Raw genomic sequence first — 24,828 nt, 5'->3', positions numbered from 1 at the left:
AATCCTTGACTTTATAAGCTTCTACTTCCTTTAAAGTTTCCTGAAGAGTTGTCTTCAAAATTTCATTCTTTAAACAGTATATTTTAAAACTCTTCGTGTTCTATTTTAGGGTGGAAGATCAGCTAATTTAAAAGTTCTGAAATTACTATATGTACCCTGGTTTTAGTGAAAGACCTAATGTTTAGAACCCCAAGCTGAGGACAAAAATAATTATTTCTGTATTGCAAAGTGAAGCTCAAAGTATAGATGCAGGACTTACAAAGGAGGTGCCAAAACTTGCGAGGCAATTACATAAGGATATAAAAGTCAGATATTGAATGTACAGGAATTTCATAAAAGAAAATGTCAGTGTGCTGTGGAATTTTCCTATTTCTCTTCCCTCCCCACCTTAGAGAAAGGAAGGATAGGAATTTTCCTTTATTTCATGTATAATATAGGAGTTGGGTTTTTTGTTTTTGTTTTTATTTTTGAATGCTTAATGTACGATGTAGCCTGAAGCTTAAACAATACAGCATGCTTGTATCCATACTTGTACACCTTGAGAAATGTACAGGGTGAGAGTTTCTGGTCATTACAGCTGTAGAGGCATCGGGGCCACTGAGAATGACCAGCATTCTTTCTGTTTTCAGAGGAATGATATAGACCTGGGAAGAGTCAGGGGTCATCTTAAAGGGTATCCACTTGAGAGAGCTTCCTATCCCCATGCAGGCTAAACAGAAAGATGCAGAAAAATGGTAATGGTAATGGAATATTCAAAGAAACTAACCACCTGAAAGAAAGACATTGCCCTATCAAGGGAGCTGCAGTCAGATATACCTGGTTGGAAGACAGAATTCTCAGAAAATCCACAAAGCACCCAAGAAAGCACCAACTAACTCCACATTGCCCTAAGAGCAGACAATGTTTTCTTTAATTTCTTTTCTGTTCCCTACATTTATTCCTTTCAACCTCAGAGAATGCAGAAAACGTGGTGGGAGAAGGAAAAACACAAGGACAAGGAGAACCACTTTGGCAGCCTAAAGTGTACCTTGAGTTTGTGGAGCACAGGAGCTTTAACTTGAAAGGAAAATTTCTTCCCTTATTTTAGAAAGGAAATTTGAAATGTTGTCTCTTACTTGCAAGTGGACATTTTAGTTTTTAAATTTTGGGGTGGGGTGCTAAAAATAACTGGAGGGTGTTACCAGAAAAGTCACACAGCCTGTTATAGATATTAGCCAAGGATTAAGAAACATCTAGATTGTTTGAAAAATTGAGTTGAAATGACTGTTACATTCTACAGAAGTTTGAATCCTATTTTGAATAGTATGTGACTTTAAACAAGTCTTTGTCAAGTCTGAACTTAATTTTTTGACTTCTGATTAGAAAGGTAAATGTAAATGTTTTCATACTTTTTAAAGGTAGTTTTTGCTCAGTTTGGACTTACTTATCAAATATCATTGTTTGCTTAGTTTGTTTTCAGAATATAAACTTTCAAGTTGAACATTTATTTCATTAAATATAGTATTTTAAAATTGAACTGTTTCACAATGTTATTACTGTAAACAATTTATGCATGATATTCATTCATGAAAAACTTTATCCTAGTAATTAGTATATGGAATGAATCTATTATATTTAGTGAGATACTCAGTCTTTGCATATTTCTTGTCATTCCAGAAGTCTTTCCTGGGCATATTCCAATTGAGAGATTATTGTAATGTCTCAAAGAGCTAAGTTTATCAAGATGATTGCAAACTTATTTTTGGTAGCTTCTATGGAATGTGAATCAGTTCATCATGTTTTAAAGAGTACATGAACTAATTTGATTGAATATTTTATTTAGAGGAGAAATTTGCTGTTTAGGGGGAAGTTTTGGATTTTTCAAAATAAATTGAATTAATACAACACTTAAAATTGTCATAATTGCTAATATAATTATCTAAAGAAGCAAAAATGCTCAGATAGGAAAGGAAGAAACAGAATTATATTTAGTGGATGACTGTATACCTGAGAATCCCATGGAACTCAAAAGAAAAACTGTTATAAACAAAACCATTATAAATATTAGAAAAACTGTTAATAAGAAGCTGACGTGGTGGTCCACATCTGTAATCCCAGCTACTTCCCAAGTAGCTGAGGCAGGAAGATTATAAGTTCAAGGCCAGCGTTAGCAATTTAGCAAGACCCTATCTCAGCATAAAATAAAAAGTACCAAGGTGGAATTCAGTGGTAGAATACTTGCTTAGCATGGCCAAGGCCTTGGATTTAATCCCCAGTACCAGAGGGGGAAAAAAGAACAGTAAGAAAATTTAGTTGTGTGTGAAATTTTACAGTTACTATACAGAAGTAAACAGTTTGAAAATATAAAAGGATTGAAATTCTCATGTATAACAAAAACAAAGCCTATAAAATATACTTGAGTAAACTTAAGAAGAGAGGTGTAAGATCTGTATGAACAAAACTTTAAAATGCAACTGAGAGAAAACAAATAAAACTTGAGTAAATGGAAAGATATAATTCTCCTTTTGGTTTAAAGTATTTCTTATGGAAGATGTCAATTTCCCCTAATTTAATTTTAATGAAATCTCAATTTAAAAAGACAGGATTTTTAACAACACAACCAGTTCTAAAATTTGTAGGAAAATTAAACAAGAGAGAAGAAGGTAGGCCTTAAAATACAAAAGATGCACAAAACACTAAAGACATACTAAAGCTCCAGTTGTTTAAATATTTTGGTACTAACAGTGATTTGACAGATTGATAGAATAATGGAGTTTAACAAAAGTATTTGTAAGAAGAGTTATAGTCAAGGTCATATTTAATAAAAATTGGGCCTATAGTTATAACTACTCAGGAGGTTGAGGTGGGAGGATCACTTGAGCCCAGAAATTTGAAATATGTAGCTAGACCCCATCCTTAAATAATTAAATAAGTAAATAAGAAAAAAAGCAAAGTGGTATTGTTTATCAATGGCATAGGTACGAATAGCTTTCTTGAGAAAAATGAATTTGGAATTATATCTCATACATACATCCATGTTTAGTTTGAGAAAAATGAAAGGTTTAAATGTACAAAAAAGGAAAATCAGAAGTACTAAAACACTAAAAGATAAACTATAAACAACAAAATAATTGTAATATAGAGCAAAGAACCAATTTCTTTAATGTATAAAAATCTTTTACAAATCAATAGGAAAAATACAAATGTAGACCTTAACAGAGGACTTGAACAGGAAAATATAAGTACCTTTTTAAAATAATGAAAAATTGTCCATAATTTAAGAAATGAAAATGATACTAGAAAGAAATTGTCATTTTTTCCTTAAGAAGTTTGACATATGTCTAAAAACTTGAAACAGAAGTATTCTCCATGAGGTGGGGGAATATATTGTTTCTGGCATCATAGACTGCAAGAGTAATTTCATAAGAGCTTCTAAAATCTAAAATATGCATATATTAAACCTGGCAATTCAATGTCTAAAGATGTATCCTTTAATAGACTCTTACATGGGCAAAATATCTTGTAGATAAAATTTTCATTGCAGCATTGTTTCAGATTGCATGTTAGAAACAACCTAAATGTTCACTAGGGCTTTTGTCACAGTGGGAGGTGCCTCTAATCCCAGTGATTTGTGAGACCCAGGCAGGAGAATTGCAAGCTCAAAGCCAGTCTCAGCAACTTAGTGAGGCCTTAAAGCAACTTAGCTAGATCCTGTCTCAAAAAAATTTAAAGAACCGGGGATATGACTCAGTTGTTAACCATCCCTGGGTTCAATCCCTGGTACCCAAACAAACAAACAAACAAAAACCAGGGCATTTGTCTAACAGTGGTACCTATGTATCTTGTATGTGGGATATGTACATCTGTTTCCTCATTCCTTCGTTTACCTCATCTAATTTCTTGATTTTTAAGCCCCCTGCCTCCCCCCACCGTGTGTGTGTATAAAAATAGAGATTCCTAGAATTTTCTTATCCAATTGATACTTGATATCTCCACTTAGATGTCATAGTCATCCTTCTTATGGACATGAGTTTGAGACGTCTTGTACTCAGCATACTGGAAGTCCTCAACTTCCTCCAAATCTCACTCTTTTAGCCTACCCCATCTCAATAGATAGCAATTTCATCATTTTATTCATTCTGCCTAAAAGCCCTAGCTAGAGTCTTTCTCACTTTCTTTCACAACCAATTTTCAGTTGGTCCAGTAATTATTTTTGGTCAACTTATATCCAGAATCCTAACACTTTTCACCACAGGAGCTGCTACTTCATTAATCCACATCATCATCATTTCTTTGCCTGGATTATTGCAGTAGCTTCTACCTAACTGTCTTGCTTCTCCACTTTTCTCTATATAGTCTGTCTTCATCAAAGCAATGAGAATTATTGTTTTAAAACATTAAACCAAATCAAATATTATTATTCCACTTATAACACTACAGTGGCATCTCCTTTGTTCAAAGTAATAGCCAAAGACCTTATAATAGCCTACAAGAACCTCCATGAGCTGGCCCTTGCTGATTTTCTGACATCATTCCCTATTACTCTTCCTCTTTGTCTTTCATACTCTGCTCACCCTGGATTCATGTGCATTAATGTTAGGGGATTTTTTTTTTTTCTAACTGAAAACTCTTTCCTTGGATAGCTAAATAGCTAACTCCCCAGTCTCCAATCAAATATCACCTTTTCAGTGACTTACTCCTGAACATTTGTGATCACTCTTATTTTGTTTTGTCTTTATTACATAGTATTTAACACCTCTTATGATACAGCTTTTATTTATTTGTCGTGTTTGTGGTAGGTTGTTTGTTCTCACAGGCTAGAATGTAAGTTTTATGCATTTTCTTCAATGATAGATCATGAGTATATAAAGTATATTGAACCAATAGACAATCTGTAAGAAAATTGAAAAATGTAAATATTTGTGAACTTCTAAAATATATGTTCATATAACTTATTTAAATGATTGTAAATGAAGTATCTCTAGAAGAATATAAAGGAAACTGTTAATTTTACATTTGCCTTTGTGATAAAAAGTATCTGGAATGGGGAGGCAGACACATTCCATACTGTTAGAATTTGCACCTGTGACTTCTTGAATTAAAAAAAAAAAACTAGTTTAAAAATAAAATGCACAGTTGAGCCTAAATCTGGAATTCAAAATTCTTCTATCAAATAGAGCTTTAGCTTTTTAAGTTCCTTGAAAGTGTTCATTAGTATTACCACTAGGTGGCATGTACCTACCAATAAGTTCTTAAAGATTCCCAGAGAAGTTTTAAACAAAGCTTTCAGTTCCCTTAACTCACTCAAATTTATTTTAGCTATATCACATTGATTTTTTTCTTAGGGGAAAAAAAAAGACTATTTTTATACTATACCAATAGGTATAGCAACTATTTCTCTCGCCTTCCTCCCTCCCTCCCTCCTCCTCCTCCTCCTCCTCCTCCTCCTCCTCCTCCTCCTCCTTCTTCTTCTTCTTCTTCTTCTTCTTCTCTCTCTCTCTCTCTCTCTCTCTCTCTCTCTCTCTCTCTCTCTCTCTCTCTCTCTCTCTCTCTCTCTCTCTCTCTCTCTCTCTCCCCCTCCCTCCCTCCCTCCCTCTCTCCCTCTCCCTCCTGTACCAGGGAGCCTTTACCCCACTGATCTACATCCCCAGTCTTCTTTTTTTCTTACTTGTTTTTTGGGGTTTTGTTTGTTTGTTTGTTTTTGAGACAAACTGAGTCTCACTGAGTTGTTGAAGATGTCCCTAAATTGCCCAGTCTGGCCTTAAACTTGTAGTCCTCCTACCTCAGCCTCTGAAGTCTGGGATTACAGGTGTGCACCACCACACCCAGCTAATAGCAACTGTTTAGTGCCATATAAGCTTTTAGGTGATTTTCCTACTGTAATTTCTTATTTATCATCATGAAAACATTGGACTTGCAGAAATACCTCAAATATGCAAAACCTAGCTTAGATATTTTAAAAGTAATTTAAAATTCCCAGTTTCAACAAACTGAATCTGCCTACATTTTCATCTTTTTACTAAGAAATACCTTAATGAACAAAATGTGTATATCCTGTGTACAAAGGTATGCTTTTGTTTGATTATATTGTTTCACTGCTTTTATATAAAATTAATCAATATCCAAAACAAAAGTAGCAATCACTTTCTGAATACTTCCATAGTGTACAATGAGATGTAAGCAAATGAGTACTGTAGACGTTACAGAGATGAACTGTTCTTTATTGCCTTTATCTTTATGGGTTGTTCATTGTATGATGGTGACAATCATGAGCATAAATAGCTATAATACGAGTCAGAATGTAAAACATCATTAAATGAAACAATAACTGTAATAGGAATAGGTAGTTGACTTTGGGGATTCCATGAATATTGGTAGCATTTGAAAAGAGCTTTATATATAGAGTTTTGTTCTATGAATTGAGTGTATATGTTATATAAATTTAAATTTCTATGTAAAGGGTGAATTACGTATCTGAGATTAAGATATGATCTTTATACATAGGTGGCAAATATGGATGAATAGAATGAATATCCATGTTTTTATGATGGTAAAATTTTCAAAAAAAATGGTGGCATCCATTTTATAAATTGTAACATAAAAATCATGGAAACTGGGGACTAGGGTTATGGTTCAGTGTTAGAGCACTTGCCTAGCACATGTGAGGTGCTGGGTTCGATTCTCAGCACTGCATATAAATAATAAACAAAATAAAAGTATTGTGTCCATCTACAACAACAACAAAATTTTTTTAAACATGGAAACTTTACTGCCAAATTTTTTTAAATTTGGAAAAACTATTTGACTAGATAAAATTTATAATATTTATAGATAATATTTATAGTTTTAACCCATGGATTCTTCATTTTCTATAAAACTAAACATTTAGAAAATGTGCTATATCTACATTGTAATTTTTTCAGTTCTTACTCTCCTAAAAAATTATCACCTATTACTTAAAGCTCATGGAAGCCTATGGTGTACATATTATTAATGTTCACCAGATAACCAGGCCCAAAAAGTTTAAGAAACTTTCTGTGTGTAAGATGAATCATAATGTAAGTCAGTGAACCAAGCATCTGACCCTTTTGACTATTAACTTGCAAAATTCCTACAACTGTGCTGAACTGTTAATTAATAAAGCAGTGATCATAGATCAAAGTAATATACAATGTTCAAAGTAGACTTAGTTCCAGCTCAATAGGTAAGTATGGATTTTAAAATAAAATTACATATTTAAAATATATCTTTTTTTATTTATTTAGCCAGGAAAATGTACAAATAAAAAGAAGTGGTATAAAAGTGCACTTCAAGAAGCATATCTATTCTACGGATATTCTCATGAGCAAAGACTGGAAATGTGCTGCCTATCAAAACAGGGTATTTGAGTTTTTGTTTTTTACCACCTCAAAGAAGGATTTATCCAGATGTATGTTTTCTAAAATATGTTTGCACATTTTAAAATCTGTGTGTCTTTATAGGGAGATAATATGTCTGTGTCTATTGGAAAATAATTTTTGCATTAATTAATAGCGTGTATTTTGTCCTTGGAAACTATTTTCAATATACTCTGTTAAATACAGGGATTGTAATTAATGCTTCTGGTTCTCTTTATCTGTGCAGTTCCTCTTGTATGTTTCAAAACCAATATAAATAATTCAAAATTAGAATCACAACTTTAAAACATATTCCTGATGTGATAATTTCACTTGGATATCCTATATTTTTTCATAACGCAGTATTCTCAAAATGTTTCACTTTTATGTAAATTCAAAGCAGGAATAAAAGATAAACTTTTATAATTAAGTAAAAATCTATTTCAAAGAAAATTCTCTTGAATCATAAATGTTATGGTTTGCTTCTTAACCTATTTCATTTGAAAGATTATAATAGTGTATGATACACGTTAAATCTAAAAGATCATGATTGTCACATAAAATGATAATTTTCAATAAATTTATGTTGTAATTTTTTTACTTAGTGATCATAATTTTATGTTTAACAAAGTCCCTTCTCTATTACCTTAAGTTCTAAAACAGGTTGCTCTATGGGAGGATCTGGCCTTCAGTAATGATTAAATTTCAAAGAAACAGTGATTATTTTCTCCTTTGGAAAAGTTTCATTTGTATTTTCAGTCAACCTATATGTGAAAATATTTTACTTGAGAAAAAGTTTAAATATTAACCCAACCACCTAAGTTTAGGTTTTAAGGAAAATAAGTAGGTTTAAAAAGAATGACAAGCATACCACTCTGGTTTATTTCGAGGCCAGGAGAAGAGACATTTATTGCCACAAATGCAATTTTATTCCTTGTGTTGAAAATATAATGTCTCTGTTTATTAGCAATAAAGGTTGAACTCACTCTATTGTCACAAATACAATTTTATGTCTAGCACAGACTATATACTGTTCTCTTGTTTAACTACAATAGGCCTTGAAATATTTTTAACCATTAATACTTTTAAGTAATATAGTCATTTACTTTTAAAGTTATATTACATCTATTTCCCACTCACAATAGACTTGCTCTCCCAATAAGTTATGGAACTATGTCTTGGACATTGTGTGTGCCAGGCTACTTCTGCCTTATGTCTTTTGGCATTTCCTATTCAGAGACCTTGGGGAGGGGTTATTTTGTTTGATTTTTCAGTAGTAGCTTATTTTCTTGATGAAAGTCTGATGATTTCTGCATGCAGAATTTATAAAATTCAGTTTGATTCTTAAGAGCAATGAGCTGAAATACTACCATTTTGTCCTCAAAAGTGCCTACAGTGGGGGAACATGAACTGACATCTGAGAGTTCCATCTTTACTATAGCAAACTTACTCACTTAGGTTCACTATTTCCAAAATAGTCAATTTAATCCTTTGGTCTTCTTAGCATCCAGTGTGGATTCTGGTATAGTATTTGATTTCTTATTGTGTTCAAAAGTAGTTTTGAGAGATAATTAGCCATTTATCAGATCAAAAGTAGTTTTGAGAGCTAATTAGCCATTAATCAGATATTTCACAAAAGATGAGTACCTTAGAGACAACTCATTTATTTCATTCCAACAAATTTGAGGATTTCTTCACCTAACAATTGCTTATTCCAACATAGAACTAATTCTAATATTTAGCTCATATTCTTTCTATTCTGCAAAAATTGGCACACTCTCATGTGTGATGCAATTCTTTCATTGTTGAAATATGCAGGATTATTAAATGATGTAAATAAGATTCAGTCAGATTATAATGAATTTCAAAGTTCTGTCTACATGATTTAGTTGCTCTGTTTTTGTTGAATTAACTATTACTCCAACTTGGTAATTCTAGTGGGGCTTGAAAGCTTTTTTACTATTTATTTTTAAAAATAAATAGGATATAATCAATGTGATTTCTTTATAACTCAGTTTCAGAATTTTGTGTTATTTGTAAGATTAATATTTTTTTAAAAAATATTTTTAGTTGTAAATGGACACAATACCTTTATTTTATTTATTTATTTTATTTGGTGCTGAGGATCAAACCCAGTGCCTCATATATGCTAGGCAAGTGCTCTACTACTGAGCTACAACCCCAGCCTCAAGATTAATATTTTTGTTTGCGGACTACATTTTATGTGTTGGGCACATGTAGAGATTAAACCTGAAACCTCATGCATGCCAGGCAAGTGCTCTACCTTTAGCCTCACCCATGCCTCATGCTCTGCATTTTAGAGTAGATGTGCCTTTCTCTAAAATTTCCCCCTCAGGATTATCCATTTTTAAATATAGGCTTTAGTTTTTAGAGCAGTTTTGGAATGAGTGGAAAATACAGAGTTCCCAGACATTTATACAGCCTCCCCCACTGTCAACATTCCACACTACATGATTCAGTTGTTACATCATTATCCTCCAAAGTCCATAGTTTACATTAAGGGTTATTCCTGGTATTATTCTGTGGGTTTTGACAAATATATAATGACATGTATTCAACATTGTAGTATCACACAAAATTATTTTACTGCCTTAAATATCTCCTATGCTCCACCTATTCATCTTCCCCTCCCACTAACTCCCAACAATCACTGATACCTACTGGAACCTCTAAAACTGTTACTATCTCCATAGTTTTGCCTTTTCCAAAAGTTCCATATAGTTGGACTTAAGTATGTAGCCTTTTCATTGGCTTCTTTCATGTAGTAATACGCATTTATGTTTCCTCCATGTCTTTACATGGTTTTATAGCTCACTTAATTTCAGTACTCAATAATATTACATTGCTTATATGTACCACAGCTTATCGTTCATCCATTTAGGAACATCTTGATTGCTTCCAAATTTTGTCAGTTATGAGTAAATATACTGTAAACATTAAAGCACAAGTTTTTGTGTCAGCATAAAGTTTTCAGCCCCTTTTGGTAAATGCCAATTAGCATGATTACTGATCATATGATGATAATATACTTAGTTTCATAAGAATCCGTCAAACTGCATTGCATTTCCATCTGCAATGAATAAGAGTTCTTATTGCTTCACATCTTCACCAGCATTTGGTGTTCTCAGTTTTTTGGGGGGTTTTAGCCATTCTTACAGGTATATAATATCTTCTTACTATTTAATTTACAATTCCCTAATTATATATGGCTTTGAATATCCCTTCATATGCTTATTTGCCATCTTTATATTTTCTTTGATGAGAAATATATTCAGATCTTTTGCACATTTTTAAATAAGGTTGTTCATTTTCTTAGAGTACTTTCAGCTGGAGATGGTGGTACAAACCTGTAGTCTCAGTGTCTAGAGGAGCTGAAGCAGTAATAGCTAAAGCTTAAGGTCAGCCTCAGCAATGTAGGGAGACCTTAAGCAACTTAATAAAACCCTATCTCAAAATAAAAAATAAAATGCCCTTGGTACCAAAATAAATAAATAAATAAATAGTTCTTAGCATATTTTGAATACTAGTCCTTTATCAGTTATACGTTTTGCAAACATTTTCTCCCATTCTGTAGGTCTTTTCATTATCTTGACAGGATATTTTCCAGAGCAGATGTTTTTAATTTTAATGAAGCCAAGCTTGCCATTTCTTTCATAGACCGTGCCTTTGGTATTGTATTTAAAATGTCATTGCCATGTCCAAGGTCATCTAGTTCTTCTTGTTATTGTATTTCAGCTTTCTGTCACTATAAGAAAATACCTGAAATAGTTAACTTAAAAAAGATATGTTTTATTTTGGCTCACAGTTTTAGAGGTTCCAGTAGATATCAAATGGACCCATTGTTTTTAGTCCTTTCATGGAATACCTTTTTGAGTGGATGTGCTTATCTCTAGCTTTTTTTCTCTAGCATCATCCACTTTAAAAAATTGTTTGGGTGTATAGAAAAGTGAGTAGAAGGTACATATAGCTCTCATATATTTTCTGAAGCTACCACACATAGCCTAGCCTCTTCCACTCAAGATCTCACAACACACAGTTCATTTGTTAAAATTGATGAACCCACATTGACACATCATTAACACTCAAAGGGGCAATGACAGGGCATGTGTTATGGAGTAAACTACTTGCCTTATGACCAAAAAGCAAAAGAAATTCAAAAATGAAGTGGTCAAGGAACCACAATCTCTTTTGAGGGCATGTCCAGTGATGTAAAGATCTCCCACAAGGCCACACCTCCTAAAGGTTCCACAGTCTCCCCAAAGCACCACCCTTCAACACATGGGCCTTTGGGGAACATTTAAGATCCAAAATCTATCAGTTATCTACTAGGAATTTTATAGTTTTGCATTTTACATTAAAGCTCAGAACCCATTTGGGATTAATTTTTGTGAAGGGTGTTGGATCCATGTCTATATTCATATTTTTTGCATATAAATTTCCAGTTATTCTGGTACTATTTCTTGAAAACACTGTGTTTTTTCTATATTGTATTTCCTTTGCTCCTTTGTCAAATGTCTGCTATCTTTATGTGGGTCTATTTCTGGACTCTATTCTGTTCCATTTGTCTACTCTTTTATTAGTACCAAACTATTTTGATGCCTTTAGCTTGCATTACAGTAAGTCTTGAAGTTGGGTAATACCAGTTTTCCATCTTTTATCATCTTCAACATTGAGGTGGTTATTTTCAATCTTTTTCCTCTCTGTTTAACCTTAAAATCAGTTGATATCCACAAAATAACTTGCTGCCACTTTGTTTGGGATTGTTATCAAGTCCATAAATCAAGTTAGGAAAAGTTAACATCATCACAATGTTGTTTTCCTAATCATGAACATACGATGTTTTCCATGATGATGATGACAATGATGATGATGATTTTGATTTTGTGGCAGTGGGGATCAAACCCAGTACTTCTTGCATGCCAGGCAATTCTCTACTACATCCCCAGACTCTATTATTTCTTCAGAGTGTTGTAGTTTTCCTTTAGATCTTGTACATAGTTCACAAGAAATCTTCTAGTTTATAATTATTAAATGTGATATTAGCCTTAGATTTTTTGGGGGGGGGTACTGGGGATTGAACTCAGGGTCATTTGACCACTGAGCCACATCCCCAGCCCTATTTTGTATTTTATTTAGAGACAGAGTCTGACTGAGTTGCTTAGCGCCTCACCATTGCTAAGGCTGACTTTGACTTGCAATCCTCCTGCCTCAGCCTCCCGAGCCTCAGGGATTACAGTCTTACACCATTGCGTGCAGCTAGCCTTAGATATTTTTAAAATACATTCTTGATCAAGTTGAGTAAGATCCTCTTAGTTTGCTAAGATTTTTATACTGAATGGGTGTTAGATTTTTGTCAGTTGCTTTCCCCCCATCTATTGATATGATCATGTGATTGTTTTTCTTTGTGTTGGATTATACTCATTTAATTTCAAATGTTAAACTACCTTGCATCCTTGGGATAAGTCTTACTTGATCATGATGTCTCATTTTTTTACATTGTTGAATTTGATTTAATAATATTTTGTTTCATTAAGTATTTTTGTATCTAGGTTCATAAGCGATATTGGTCTGTAGGCCTCTATTCTTGCAGGGCCTGTATCTGTTTTTGATATTAGTGAAGAACTTCCCTCAGTTAATTAAGTAAGAAGTGTTTTCTCTATTTCTGTCTCCTGAGTTTGTATACATAATTGGTAGAATTTCTTTCTCAAATGTTTCGTAAAATTACCAGTGAAACCATCTGAGCTTTGTGCTTTTAATTTGTAGGTCATTATATTTATTCAGTTTCTTTAATATATGTGGACCTATTCAAATTTGCCGATTTTTCTTGTCAGAGTTTGGCAGAGCACATATTTCTTATATGTTATCAAATTTGTGGATATAGGGTCTGTGTTGATAACATTTCTTTATTATCCTTTTAATGTCTATGTTATCTGAAGTGATGTCCACTTCTTTCATTTCTTTTTTTTTTTTCATAGTTTTTTTTTTTTTTATTGTAAACAAATGGGATACATGTTGTTTCTCTGTTTGTACATGGCGTAAAGGCATACCATTTGTGTAATCATAAATTTACATAGAGCAATGTTGTTTGATTCATTCTGTTATTTTTTCCCTTCCCCCCACCCCTCCCACCCCTCTTTACCCTCTATACAGTAGTTCCTTCCTCCATACTTGCCCCCCTCCCTAACCCTAACTCTAACCCTTCCCTCCCCCCCATTATGTGTCATCCTCCACTTATCAGCGATATCATTCGTCCTTTGGCTTTTTGAGATCGGCCTATCTCACTTAGCATGATATTCTCCAATTTCATCCATTTGCCTGCAAATGTCATAATTTTATCATTCTTTATGGCTGAGTAATATTCCATTGTATATATATACCACAGTTTCTTTATCCACTCATCAATTGAAGGGCATCTAGGTTGGTTCCACAGTCTGGCTATTGTGAATTGAGCAGCTATGAACATTGATGTGGCTGTATTTCTGTAGTATGCAGATTTTAAGTCCTTTGGGTATAGGCCAAGGAGTGGGATAGCTGGGTCAAATGGTGGTTCCATTCCAAGTTTTCTAAGGAATCTCCACACTGCTTTCCATAGTGGCTGCACTAATTTGCAACCCCACCAGCAATGTATGAGTGTACCTTTCTCCCCACATCCTCGCCAACACCTGTTGTTGCTCGTATTCTTGATAATCGCCATTCTAATTGGGGTGAGATGGAATCTTAGGGTGGTTTTGATTTGCATTTCTCTTATTACTAGAGATGTTGAACATTTTTCCATATGTTTGTTGATTGCTTGTAGATCTTCTTCTGTGAAGTGTCTATTCATTTCCTTAGCCCATTTGTTGACTGGACTGTTTGAATTCTTGGAGTAGAGTTTTTTGAGTTCTTTATAGATTCTGGAGATTAGTGCTCTATCTGAAGTATGATTGGCAAAAATATTCTCCACTTCTTTCATTTCTGATATTATAATTTGTGTCTTTTTCTTTTCTTTCTTGTTTGTTTGTTTGTAGTTAGCCTAATTGGAGACTTATTAATTATGTTGATCTTTCAAAGAACTAACTTTTGGCATTGTTGATTTTTCTCTATTTGTTGTCTATTTTTAAATTAATTGATTTATACTATTTCTTCATTTCTTATATTTTGCTTACTTCTAATTTCTAATTTTTAAACTAGATGCTTAGATTATTGGTTTTAGAGCTTTCTTCCTTTCCATTATATATACATTCGAGCCTATAAATTTCCTTCTAAGCACTAGTTTTGTTGTATCCCAGAAATTTTAAAACAGTCTCACTGAGTTGCTTAGCACCTCACCATTGCTGAGGCTAGCTTTGAACTTATGATTGTCCTGCCTCAGCCTCCCAAGCCACTGGGCCTACAGACGTGGGCTACTGTGCCTGGCCTGAATTCTTTTAATATCTCTCATAAGGCAGGTCTACTCATTTTTGTTTGCTCACCAAAGTCTTTATTTCTTCTTCACTTTTAAAGACTTCTTAAATAGGGTATTGAACTCACAGACAAATCTCATAAAACTGCAAGATTTTTTTTCCACCAACACTTGAAATATTTCATTTTACTCTCTTATTGTTTATGTGGTTTCTGAAGAGAAGTTAGTTATAATTTTCATCTTTGCTTTTTTATGGTTTTTTTTTCCCCCTCTGAATTGCTCAAAAAATTTTCCTTCTTTTATTTCCTGTATTTTAATATAATAAGACTAAGTGTAGATTTGTTGACATTTATCTCACTCTGTATTCTCTGAATAGAAGCTATGGTTTGGTGAGCAGACCTATGGTTTGATGCCAGACATTTTCCTTCTGGTACTCCTATTATGTACAAGTTACACTTTTGCACTTTTGTAGTTGTCTTACAGTTTTTTGATTTTTTTTTTTTTTGCCTTTTTTATTTTTGATTTTAAGTTTTGGTAGTTTCTATTAGTATATTCTCAAGTTCAGAGGTTCTTTCCTCAGCTTTGTCCAGTTTGCTCATTAGCCCATCAGAAGCATTCTTTCATTTCTTTTGATCCTCCAGTATTTCTTTTTATTCTTTCTTAGAATTTTCATCTCTTTTGCTTACCCATCAGTTCTTTCTTATTGTCTGCTTTTAAAATATTAATATTCATTGCTGGTGGAGTTGCAAATTGGTACAGCCACTCTGGAAAGCAGTATGGAGATTCCTCAGAAAGCTAGGAATGAACCCACCATCTGACCCAGGTATCCCTCTCCTGGGTTTATACCCAAAGGACTTAAAATCAGCATACTACAGTGATGCAGCCACATCAATATTCATAGCAGCTCAATTCACAATAGCTAGATTGTGGAACCAACCTATATGCCCTTTAACTGACGAATGGATAAAGAAACTGTGGTGTATATATATACACAATGGAATATTACTCAGCCATAAGGAATAGTAAAATTATGGCATTTGTTGCTAAATGGATGAAGTTGGAAAATATCATGCTAAGTGAAATAGACCAAGCCCAAAAAACCAAAGGCCTAATGTTTTCTCTGATAAGTGCATGACAATATATAACAATGGGGAGTGGTGGGAGGAAGAGAAGAATGAAGGAACTTTGGATAGTGTAGAGAAAAGGGGTGGGGAGGGGATGGGAATGGAAAAACAGTAGAATGAAACAGACAGTATTACCCTATATATATATGTATGATTACATGAATGGCGTGAATATACATTGTGTACAATGGAAATGAAAAGTTGTACCCCATTTGTGTACAATGAATCAAAATGTATCCGTAAAAATAAAAAATATTTTAATAAAAAACAAAATATTAATATTAATCATAATTGTTTTAAATTCACAATCTGATGATCCCACTATTCCTACCAAATCTGGATCCAGTTCTGATCCTTCTCTATCTTTTCAAATTGTTTATTTTTCATTTTAGTATGCCTTATAATTTTTATTGAAAGGTGAGCATGAAGTCCTGATAATTAGGAACCACAAGCATAAGCCTTTAGTAGTACAATGCTAAGACATGAGGGCAGGGGAAACATTCTACAGTCCCATGATTAGGTCTCATTTCTAGACTATGAACTTTGTTTCTTTTTTCTAAATTTTCACTTCTCTCAGGTTAAGTTAGGCTGTGAAAAAAAAATGATACGTTTAATGGTTTCATCTGAGGATAGGACTTTTTGAGAACAGTGCTCTGGCACATTTCCTCCTCATCCTGCTAAAATCCTGGGACAATTTACTCCATGCTTCATAGTGAGAATGTGATGCATCTCCTGGAGTTTTTGTCATTCAGGTTTGTCCATACTGAGCCTCCAGCAATATGTCAATTAAAGTTCAAGTTTTCCTATCCCTGTACAGTTTCCATGGAGATTTCAAGTAAGTAATGATTCTCTGTGTTTGTGTATTTTTCCAAATTTTGGAGAACAAGTGTGCCCCATGACCTTACTTCTCTGAGGGATCTAAGAATTGTTCATTTTTCGGTGTGTAGAGCGTTTAACTTGATGGGATGTAGTAGCAACTTCTAAGTTCCTCACATGATACACCAGAAGCTGGACTGTCTACTCTAAGCTGTCACATTTAAAGAAGTACAAACTGATAGTTTTTCAGAAGCTATGAATGAACAAGCTTTAAAAAAAGATGGGGGAAGGGGGAGGGAGGGAGAAGCCATTAAATTATGTTACCATTTGTATTTTTCTCTAATATGGCTGTAATTTTTTTAAAAAGAATTTTACCATCAGTTTTGGGACCCGGGGCATTAACTACTTCTACTCATTTAGAACATTTTCATTTACCAACTGCTGCTCTACTTTTGTACTTCAGAGATACGACTCGGACTCAGCTCAGGAGGAGAGTGAAAGCACTTTTCATTATCCAAATCTAAATTCCATGTTAACTGTTTTTTACTCTTTATTGTGAGGGTCCCTACATACAGAGATTTCTGAAGAAAGGAAATTAAACCTTTCTCATTAGGGAAAATTCAGCTCTTAGAAAGTAGTTAATATTGCTGAAGTTGAACATAAACCTCCTGTTTTTAGTAGAGAAATCACTAATGATGATAATGGTTAGAGTATTATATGAGAATTTCCCTTTGACATTTGAAAATCACTGTGATTGATGGTCCATTGTCCTGTTATTGGAAGATGGTTCTACAGCTTTTTAAAAAAATTGTTATAAATAGACATAATAACTTTATTTTATTTATTTATGTGGTGCTGAGGATCGCTAGGCAGGTATTCTACCACTGAGTCACAACTCCAGCCCAGTTCTACAATTTTTGAGCATAAAAAGTTCCTTGAACAACATTCTGGATATTTCTCTTCTCAATTCATCTCTGTATTGGAAAATTTACCTAAGAATAACTGTATTTTGAGAAGAAAGACAGCAAATATCTATTATGTTTTCATTAACTCTGCTATCAGAGTTGATTGAATCTCATTTTATTTTTTGAGTTTTTGTTCAGTTTTAATTATATCAAGATTGATATTTCATCATTACTTTTATTCTTACTAGAGATCTTCAAACAATAGAAAAAACACTTTTTAAAAAAAAACCACAACAATATTTATTCTATCTTTTAATTACAGTAAAATCCATTGGTTTTTTTGTTTGTTTGTTTGTTTTTGTACTGGGGATTGAACCCAAGGATACTTTAGTACTGAGCTAAATCCACAGCCTTTTTTATTTTTTATATTGAGAAAGGGTCTCGGTAAGTTTCTGAGGCTGCCTTAAACTTGGCAATTCTCTTGCCTCAACCTTACAAGTCACTAGGATTATAGACATGTACCACTTCACCTGGCTCCACTGATCCCTTCTGTAAATCTAAAATATATTGTGGGATTTTGCTTGTCTAATTTCCCTATATCTTAAAATATTTTTCTATTTTATTGTTACTCATTAATCCTTTCCAGTTATGTTAAAAAGACTGAGATAATTAAATAAAAGATAGTAGGATAACCTAAAAAAGATGATACAACAATGAAATATACTATTTTTCCTACTATTCAAAGGTTAAAAACCACCCCCATACACACATCTACATATCCATAATATCTTACTTAAAATGGAAGTAAACAGTTGTTGGTTGTATATTATTTTTCAGACATAGTTTTAGGAGCTTTTTTTATATGAATTATATTATTTAAATCTCCCAATATACCAATAAGGTAATAGTCATACCACCAGTTTATCAGTAAACTGAAGGTCTGAGAATATATGTGCTCTTTTACGTCTTGCACTGTCTAGTATAATAGCTTATACTAAGTAAATGCTTAAACTGTCTAGTATAATAGGTTATATTAAGTAAATGCTTAGTTTATGTTAATAAACTTCATTAACTTGTTCAGGTAAAATGTGTATTTCAGATTGATGTAAGATTTTTGGATAAAATGCATATATACTTATTATAAATTATATCAAGCACCCATTACATATAAAATTTTGTCCCTGCCTTTGAGGAATATTCTAGTCTTGCAGAATGCTTAGATATATGCAAAAGTAACAATAATATGAGGAAGCAATTTTCATGGCCTAAGAGGACCATGAATTTGCAAAAGAGGTGCAGATTTTTCCTAGTTGGAGGAATCATCTGTAATGGTAGATGGTCTTGTACTTTCATCAGTGGGGAGAACATGTATTTCAGGAAGAAAGATCATCTCAAGCATAAAGTTAGGTATATAGAAGAATAGTTTATGTGTGAAGTTGTAACTATGAACATGATAAACAGTTTCCCGGGATTTTTATGTTTGATGCCAATAATTTTTACCGAAATGTGAACACACAGTTATTGAACTTACCAAAATAATATCCTGGAATAATTTGCCCATGATCTATTTGATTACTAATTAATCTGATTTTAGGAGTGGGTAGGATACCAAAAAAAAAAAAAAAAAAAAAAGGATTTGTAGTCCTAATTCTTTTTGACTTTTGTCTGAGGCACTGTTGGAACTTCTTTGGTCCCAAATGAAGGCAGCAGACATACTGGAATGATTTGGGGTTTGTATCAGAATGGGTCAGGTCCAACTGCATGACCTTAGGCAGACTATTGAATGTAGGTTAACATCAAACTAATCAAGTGAAACTCAGAGGAATTAGTAAAGTGAGGATGACTTCATACCTTATAAAGTTATCATGTGGATTCAATAAGATACTATTTGTATAAAGTTTTCACCCCATTTCCAGCATGTAGTAGATCTACAAGTGGAGATAACCAGAATTTAATTCTAGATTCTATATACCCCTATAGTACACAGGCAGACACTTAACTTAGAAATCAGCTGTACTTGATACTAACATGAAGAAGTCCAATTAGCCAATAAAATTTAAGGGAGGAGGTTTTTCAAATAAGTATGTGAATTGCTGATATTACTACTTGTGAGTTACTTAGTTCCTGGGGGCTGAGTTTATTAGCATTTTAATTTAAAGGACAGCTAAAAACAAAGTATTGTTATTATAGTATTAGAAAGTAGAAAATTCTATGCAACACTGTGTTTATCAGAACAGTAGCATAGGTAGTTTTTGAAGCAGCCACATTTTATTATCTTACAGATAAATCCAAAGCAGATGCCAAAGTTGAGGTGGTGGCCAAGAAAAGGGTAAGGTCATGTTTTATTATTAAAAAATAAATAAGCTTCAAATTCTGTTTAACTAACATTACTTTTTAAATAATATTAAATTATTTAAAACAATGATATATCTATTTTTTCTTGTAAATGTTTGTTAAGTATATATTTGTTTTCTTAGGGTGATGCTGTTAAATTAATGTTTGTCATTGCTGCTATTAAATTAATATTTGTGATTGCTTATGTTCATGTTAAATAATTAGAAATTAGAGACTTATAAGTGAACAAGCAAACAATAACTTTTGTTTAAATTACATTATATTTAATATACATACTCCATATACTCAAATATTTTTTCTTGCATATCATGTTATTATAAGGTATGCAAGCAATCTCATAGGGAAATTAAAAGTTCACAGCTTAATATGGACTTTACTTTAAACTTAAATAGAGAGGAACATTAGGTGTTTGAACAAACTTTCTGAACATAAAAACTTTTTAATGAAAACTTATAAAATTAATAGAATTTTTGACAATTTAAAAAAATTAACCTGTTATTCTAAATATTAGAAAAATGTTTAAATCCACTTTCAAAAATATGATTGAGGAGATCCAAGATGGTGGACTACAGGGTGACTGCATCTCCCGTCACTCCAGAACTCAGGATTCAAGAAGGGGAGGTATTGAAAGACTCAGACCAACATAGAGCCGCGGGGTGAGTCTCTCCCACTGAGTGAAGCTTGGTGTGCGTGACAGGCCCAGACAGGGGGCAGCTTCTCAGAGCAGGGCAGGGCAGCAAGAGTCTTCCCCAAGCAGCCCTGCTCTCTCTGGCAGCAGGCCCGATCCACAACCAGCTTCTAGGAGCAGGCCCGCCCAGTGGGAGCTTTTCGGCACAGAGCCAACTCCAAGCCCCAGACCCAGCGGAGGGCCCTGGCCCGCAGGCAGCCTCTGGGACCAGGGTAGGGCAGCCAGAGACTTCTCCAAGCAGCCCTGCTCCCTCCGGCGGCAGGCTCCTTCCACGGCCAGCTTCTCGGAGCAGACAGCCCAGTGAGAGCCTTTCTGCACAGTGCCAGCTCCAAGCCCTGGACCCAGTACCGGGCTGGGGACAGCTTTCTTCAGAAGCACTGCATTATCAAGTTCCTCCAACACTTCAGGCTACTGAAGGTGAGGAGGTGATATACTGGAAATGTGCAGGGACACTATAAGCCAATGGAGGAAATCTGCAATATCTCAGAGTTCCACTGATATCTGACCAATATGAAAAAACAAGGGAAGAAAATGTCCCAAACAAACCTATATCAATAAAACCCAATGACAGCACAGCAGAAGAAATGTCAGAAAGGGAGTTCAGAATGTATATAATTACAACAATCAGGGAAGCAAACGAGGAGATGAAAGAGCAAATGCAGGCACTCAAGGAAGAGATGAAAGAGCAAATGCAGGCATTAAATGATCGCACCAATCAACAGTTAAAAGAGCAAATACGGGAAGCAAAAGATCATTTCAATAAAGAGTTAGAGATACTGAAAATAAATCAAACAGAAATCCTTGAAATGAAGGAAACAATAAACCAAATTAAAAACTCCATAGAAAGCATAACCAATAGGACAGAACACCTGGGAGACAGAACCTCAGACATTGAATACAAAATACTTAATCTTGAAAACAAAACTGACCAGAGAAGATGGTAAGAAATCATGAACAGAACTACAAGAATTATGGGATATCATGAAAAGGCCAAATTTAAGAATTATTGGGATTGAGGAAGGCTTAGAGAAACAAACCAAAGGAATGAACAATCTATTCAATGAAATAATATCAGAAAATTTCCCAAATCTGAAGAATGAAATGGAAAACCAGGTATAAAAGGCTTAGAGGACTCCAAATTTACAAACTTACAACAGACCCACACCAAGACACATTATTATGAAAATACCTAACATACAAGATAAAGACAGAATTTTAAAGGCTGCGAGAGAAAAGATCAAATTACATTCAGGGGGAGTCCAATAAGAATATCAGCAGATTTTTTAATCCAGACCCTAAAAGCTAGAAGGGCCTGGAACAACATTTACCAAGCCCTGAAAGAAAACAGATGCCAACCAAGAATCTTATACCCTGCAAAACTTACTTTCAGATTTGTGACGAAATAAAACCCTTCCATGATAAATAGAAACTAAAAGAATTTACAAAAAGAAAGCTGGCAATACAGAACATTCTCAGCAAAATATTCCATGAGGAAGAGATGAAAAACAATGATGCAAATCAGCAACAGGAGGAACTAGCCTAAAGGAAGAGCCAAATAAAGGAGAAACCAAACCATGTCAAAAAACAAAAATGAATCAAATGACTGGGAATACAAATCATATCACAGTAATAACCCTGAATGTTAATGGCCTGAGCTCATCAATCAAAAGACATAGACTGGCAGATTGGATTAAAAGGAAAAATCCAGTAATATGCTGCCTGCAGGAGACTCATCTCATAGAAAGAGATACCCATAGACCAAAGGTGAAAGGGATGACAAAATACATACCATGCACACGGACACAGCAAAAAAGCTAGAGTATCCATCCTCATTTCAGATAATGTGGACTTCAAGCCGAAACTAGTCAGAAGGGATAAAGAAGGACATTACATACTGCTTAAGGGAAGCATAAATCAGCAAGACATAACAATCATAAATATCTATGCCCCGAATATTGGCTCATCCATATACATCAAACAAATCATTCTCAATTCCAGTAATAAATAGACGACAACACAATAATACTAGGCGATTTTAACACACCTCTCACCACTGGATAGATCTTCCAAACAAAAATTGAATAAAGAAACCATAGATCTCAATAACACAATCAACAATTTAGACTTAACAGACATATATAGAATGTACCATCCAACAAAGAACGAATACACTTTCTTCTCAGCAGCACATGGATCCTTCTCTAAAATAGACCATGTTTTATGCCACAAAGCTACTGTTAGCAAATACAAGAAGATAGAGATACTGCCTTGTACTCTATCAGATCATAATGGATTGAAATTAGAAATAAATGACAGAATAAAAAACAGAAACTTCTCCAATATCTGGAAGATTAAATAATACGCTGTTATATGATGAATGGATAACAGAAGACATCAGGAGGGGAAATAAAAAAATTCTTAGAAGTAAATGAGAACAAAGACACATCATATCAAAATCTCTGGGACACTATGAAAGCAGTACTTAGAGGAAGATTTATTTCATGGAGCGCATTCAACAAAAGAAGGAAAAATCAACAAATAAATGACTTAACACTACAGCTCAAAGCCCTAGAAAAAGAAGAGCAGACCAACACCAAAAGTAGTAGAAGATAGTAAATAGTTATAATCAGAGCTGAAATCAATGAAATTGAAACAAAAGAAACAATTGAAAAAAATTAACAAAATAAATATTTGGTTCTTTGAAAAAATAAACAAAATTGATAAACCCTTAGCCACACTAACAAAGAGAAAGAGAGAGAAAACTCAAATTACTAAAATTTGGAATGAACAAGGAAATATCACTATAGACACGAGTGAAATACAAAACATAATTAGAAGCTATTTTGAAAATCTGTACTCCAACAAAACAGAAAACCTCAAAGACATCAACAAGTTTCTAGAGACATATGAATTACCTAAACTGAAGGAGGAGGACATACACAACTTAAATAAATCAATTTCAAGCACGGAAATAGAAGAGGTCATCAAAAGCCTACCATCAAAGAAAAGTCCGGGACCAGATGGGTTCTCAGCCGAGTTCTACAAAACCTTTAAAGAAGAGCTCATTCCAATACTCCTCAAAGCATTTCATGAAATAGAAGAGGAGGGAACCCTCCCAAACTCATTCTATGAAGCCAATATCACCCTGATACCTAAACCAGACAGAGACACATCAGGGAAAGAAAATTTCAGACCAATATCCTTAATGAACATTAACGCAAAAATTCTCAACAAACTCTTAGCAAATCGCATACAAAAATATATTAAAAAGATAGTGCACCACGATCAAGGGGGTTTTATCCCAGAGATGCAAGGTTGATTCAGCATCCGGAAATCAATAAATGTCATTCACCATATCAACAGACTTAAAGTCAAGAATCACATGATTATTTTGATAGATGCATTAAAAGCATTTGATAAAATACAGCATCCCTTCATGCTCAAAACACTAGAAAAAATAGGAATAGTGGGAACATTCCTTAACATTGTAAAGGGCATCTACACTAAGCCCATGGCCAACATCATTCAAAATGGTGAAAAACTGAAAGCATTCCCCCTAACAACTGGAACTAGGCAGGGATGCCCTCTTTCACCACTTCTATTCAACATCGTCCTTGAAACTCTAGCCAGAGCAATTAGACAAACCCAAGAAATTAAAGCTATATGAATAGGAAACGAAGAACTCAAACTATCCCTGTTCGCTGATGACATGATTATATATTTAGAGGAACCCGGAAATTCTACCAGAAAACTTTTAGAACTCATAAGTGAATTCAGTAAAGTAGTAGGTTACAAGATCAATACTCATAAATCCAATACATTTTTATACATAAGTGATGAATCTTCAGAAAGAGAAGTTAGGAAAACTACCCCATTCACAAAAGCCTCGAAAAAAATAAAATACTTGGGAATCAATCTAACCAAAGAGGTAAAAGATCTCTACAATGTAAACTACAAAACATTGAAGAAAGAAATTGAGGAAGACTTTAGAAGATGGAAAGATCTCACATGTTTTTGGATAGGCAGAATTAATATTGTCAAAATGGCTATACTACCAAAAGTGCTATACAGATTCAATGCAATTCCAATTAAAATCCCAATGATGTACCTTACAGAAATAGAGCAGCAATTATGAAATTCATCTGGAAGAATAAGAAACCCAGAATAGCTAAAGCAATCCTTA

The 24,828-nt window shown here is 33.8% G+C and overlaps 1 protein-coding gene across 2 annotated transcripts in view; it reads left to right on the top strand.

Moving 5' to 3' along the window:
- Positions 1-24,828, top strand: part of ZCWPW2 (zinc finger CW-type and PWWP domain containing 2) — a 119,482-nt gene that overhangs the window by 54,085 nt on the left and 40,569 nt on the right. Inside the window, exons 4-5 of one of the 2 annotated variants that reach the window (XM_079114007.1) lie at positions 7,245-7,359; positions 19,885-19,931. The exons of the other annotated variant lie outside the window; for it this stretch is intronic. Coding sequence (XP_078970133.1) covers positions 7,245-7,359; positions 19,885-19,931 — 162 coding nt within the window. The remainder of the gene's footprint in view (positions 1-7,244; positions 7,360-19,884; positions 19,932-24,828) is intronic. 2 annotated transcript variants of the gene reach the window in all.

The sequence above is a fragment of the Sciurus vulgaris genome, assembly GCF_902686455.1.
Source record: "Sciurus vulgaris genome assembly, chromosome: 16".
In the NCBI taxonomy this organism is placed as follows: domain Eukaryota; kingdom Metazoa; phylum Chordata; class Mammalia; order Rodentia; family Sciuridae; genus Sciurus; species Sciurus vulgaris.
Note: the sequence above shows the minus strand (reverse complement) of the source record. Positions and strands in the feature narration are given on the sequence as shown.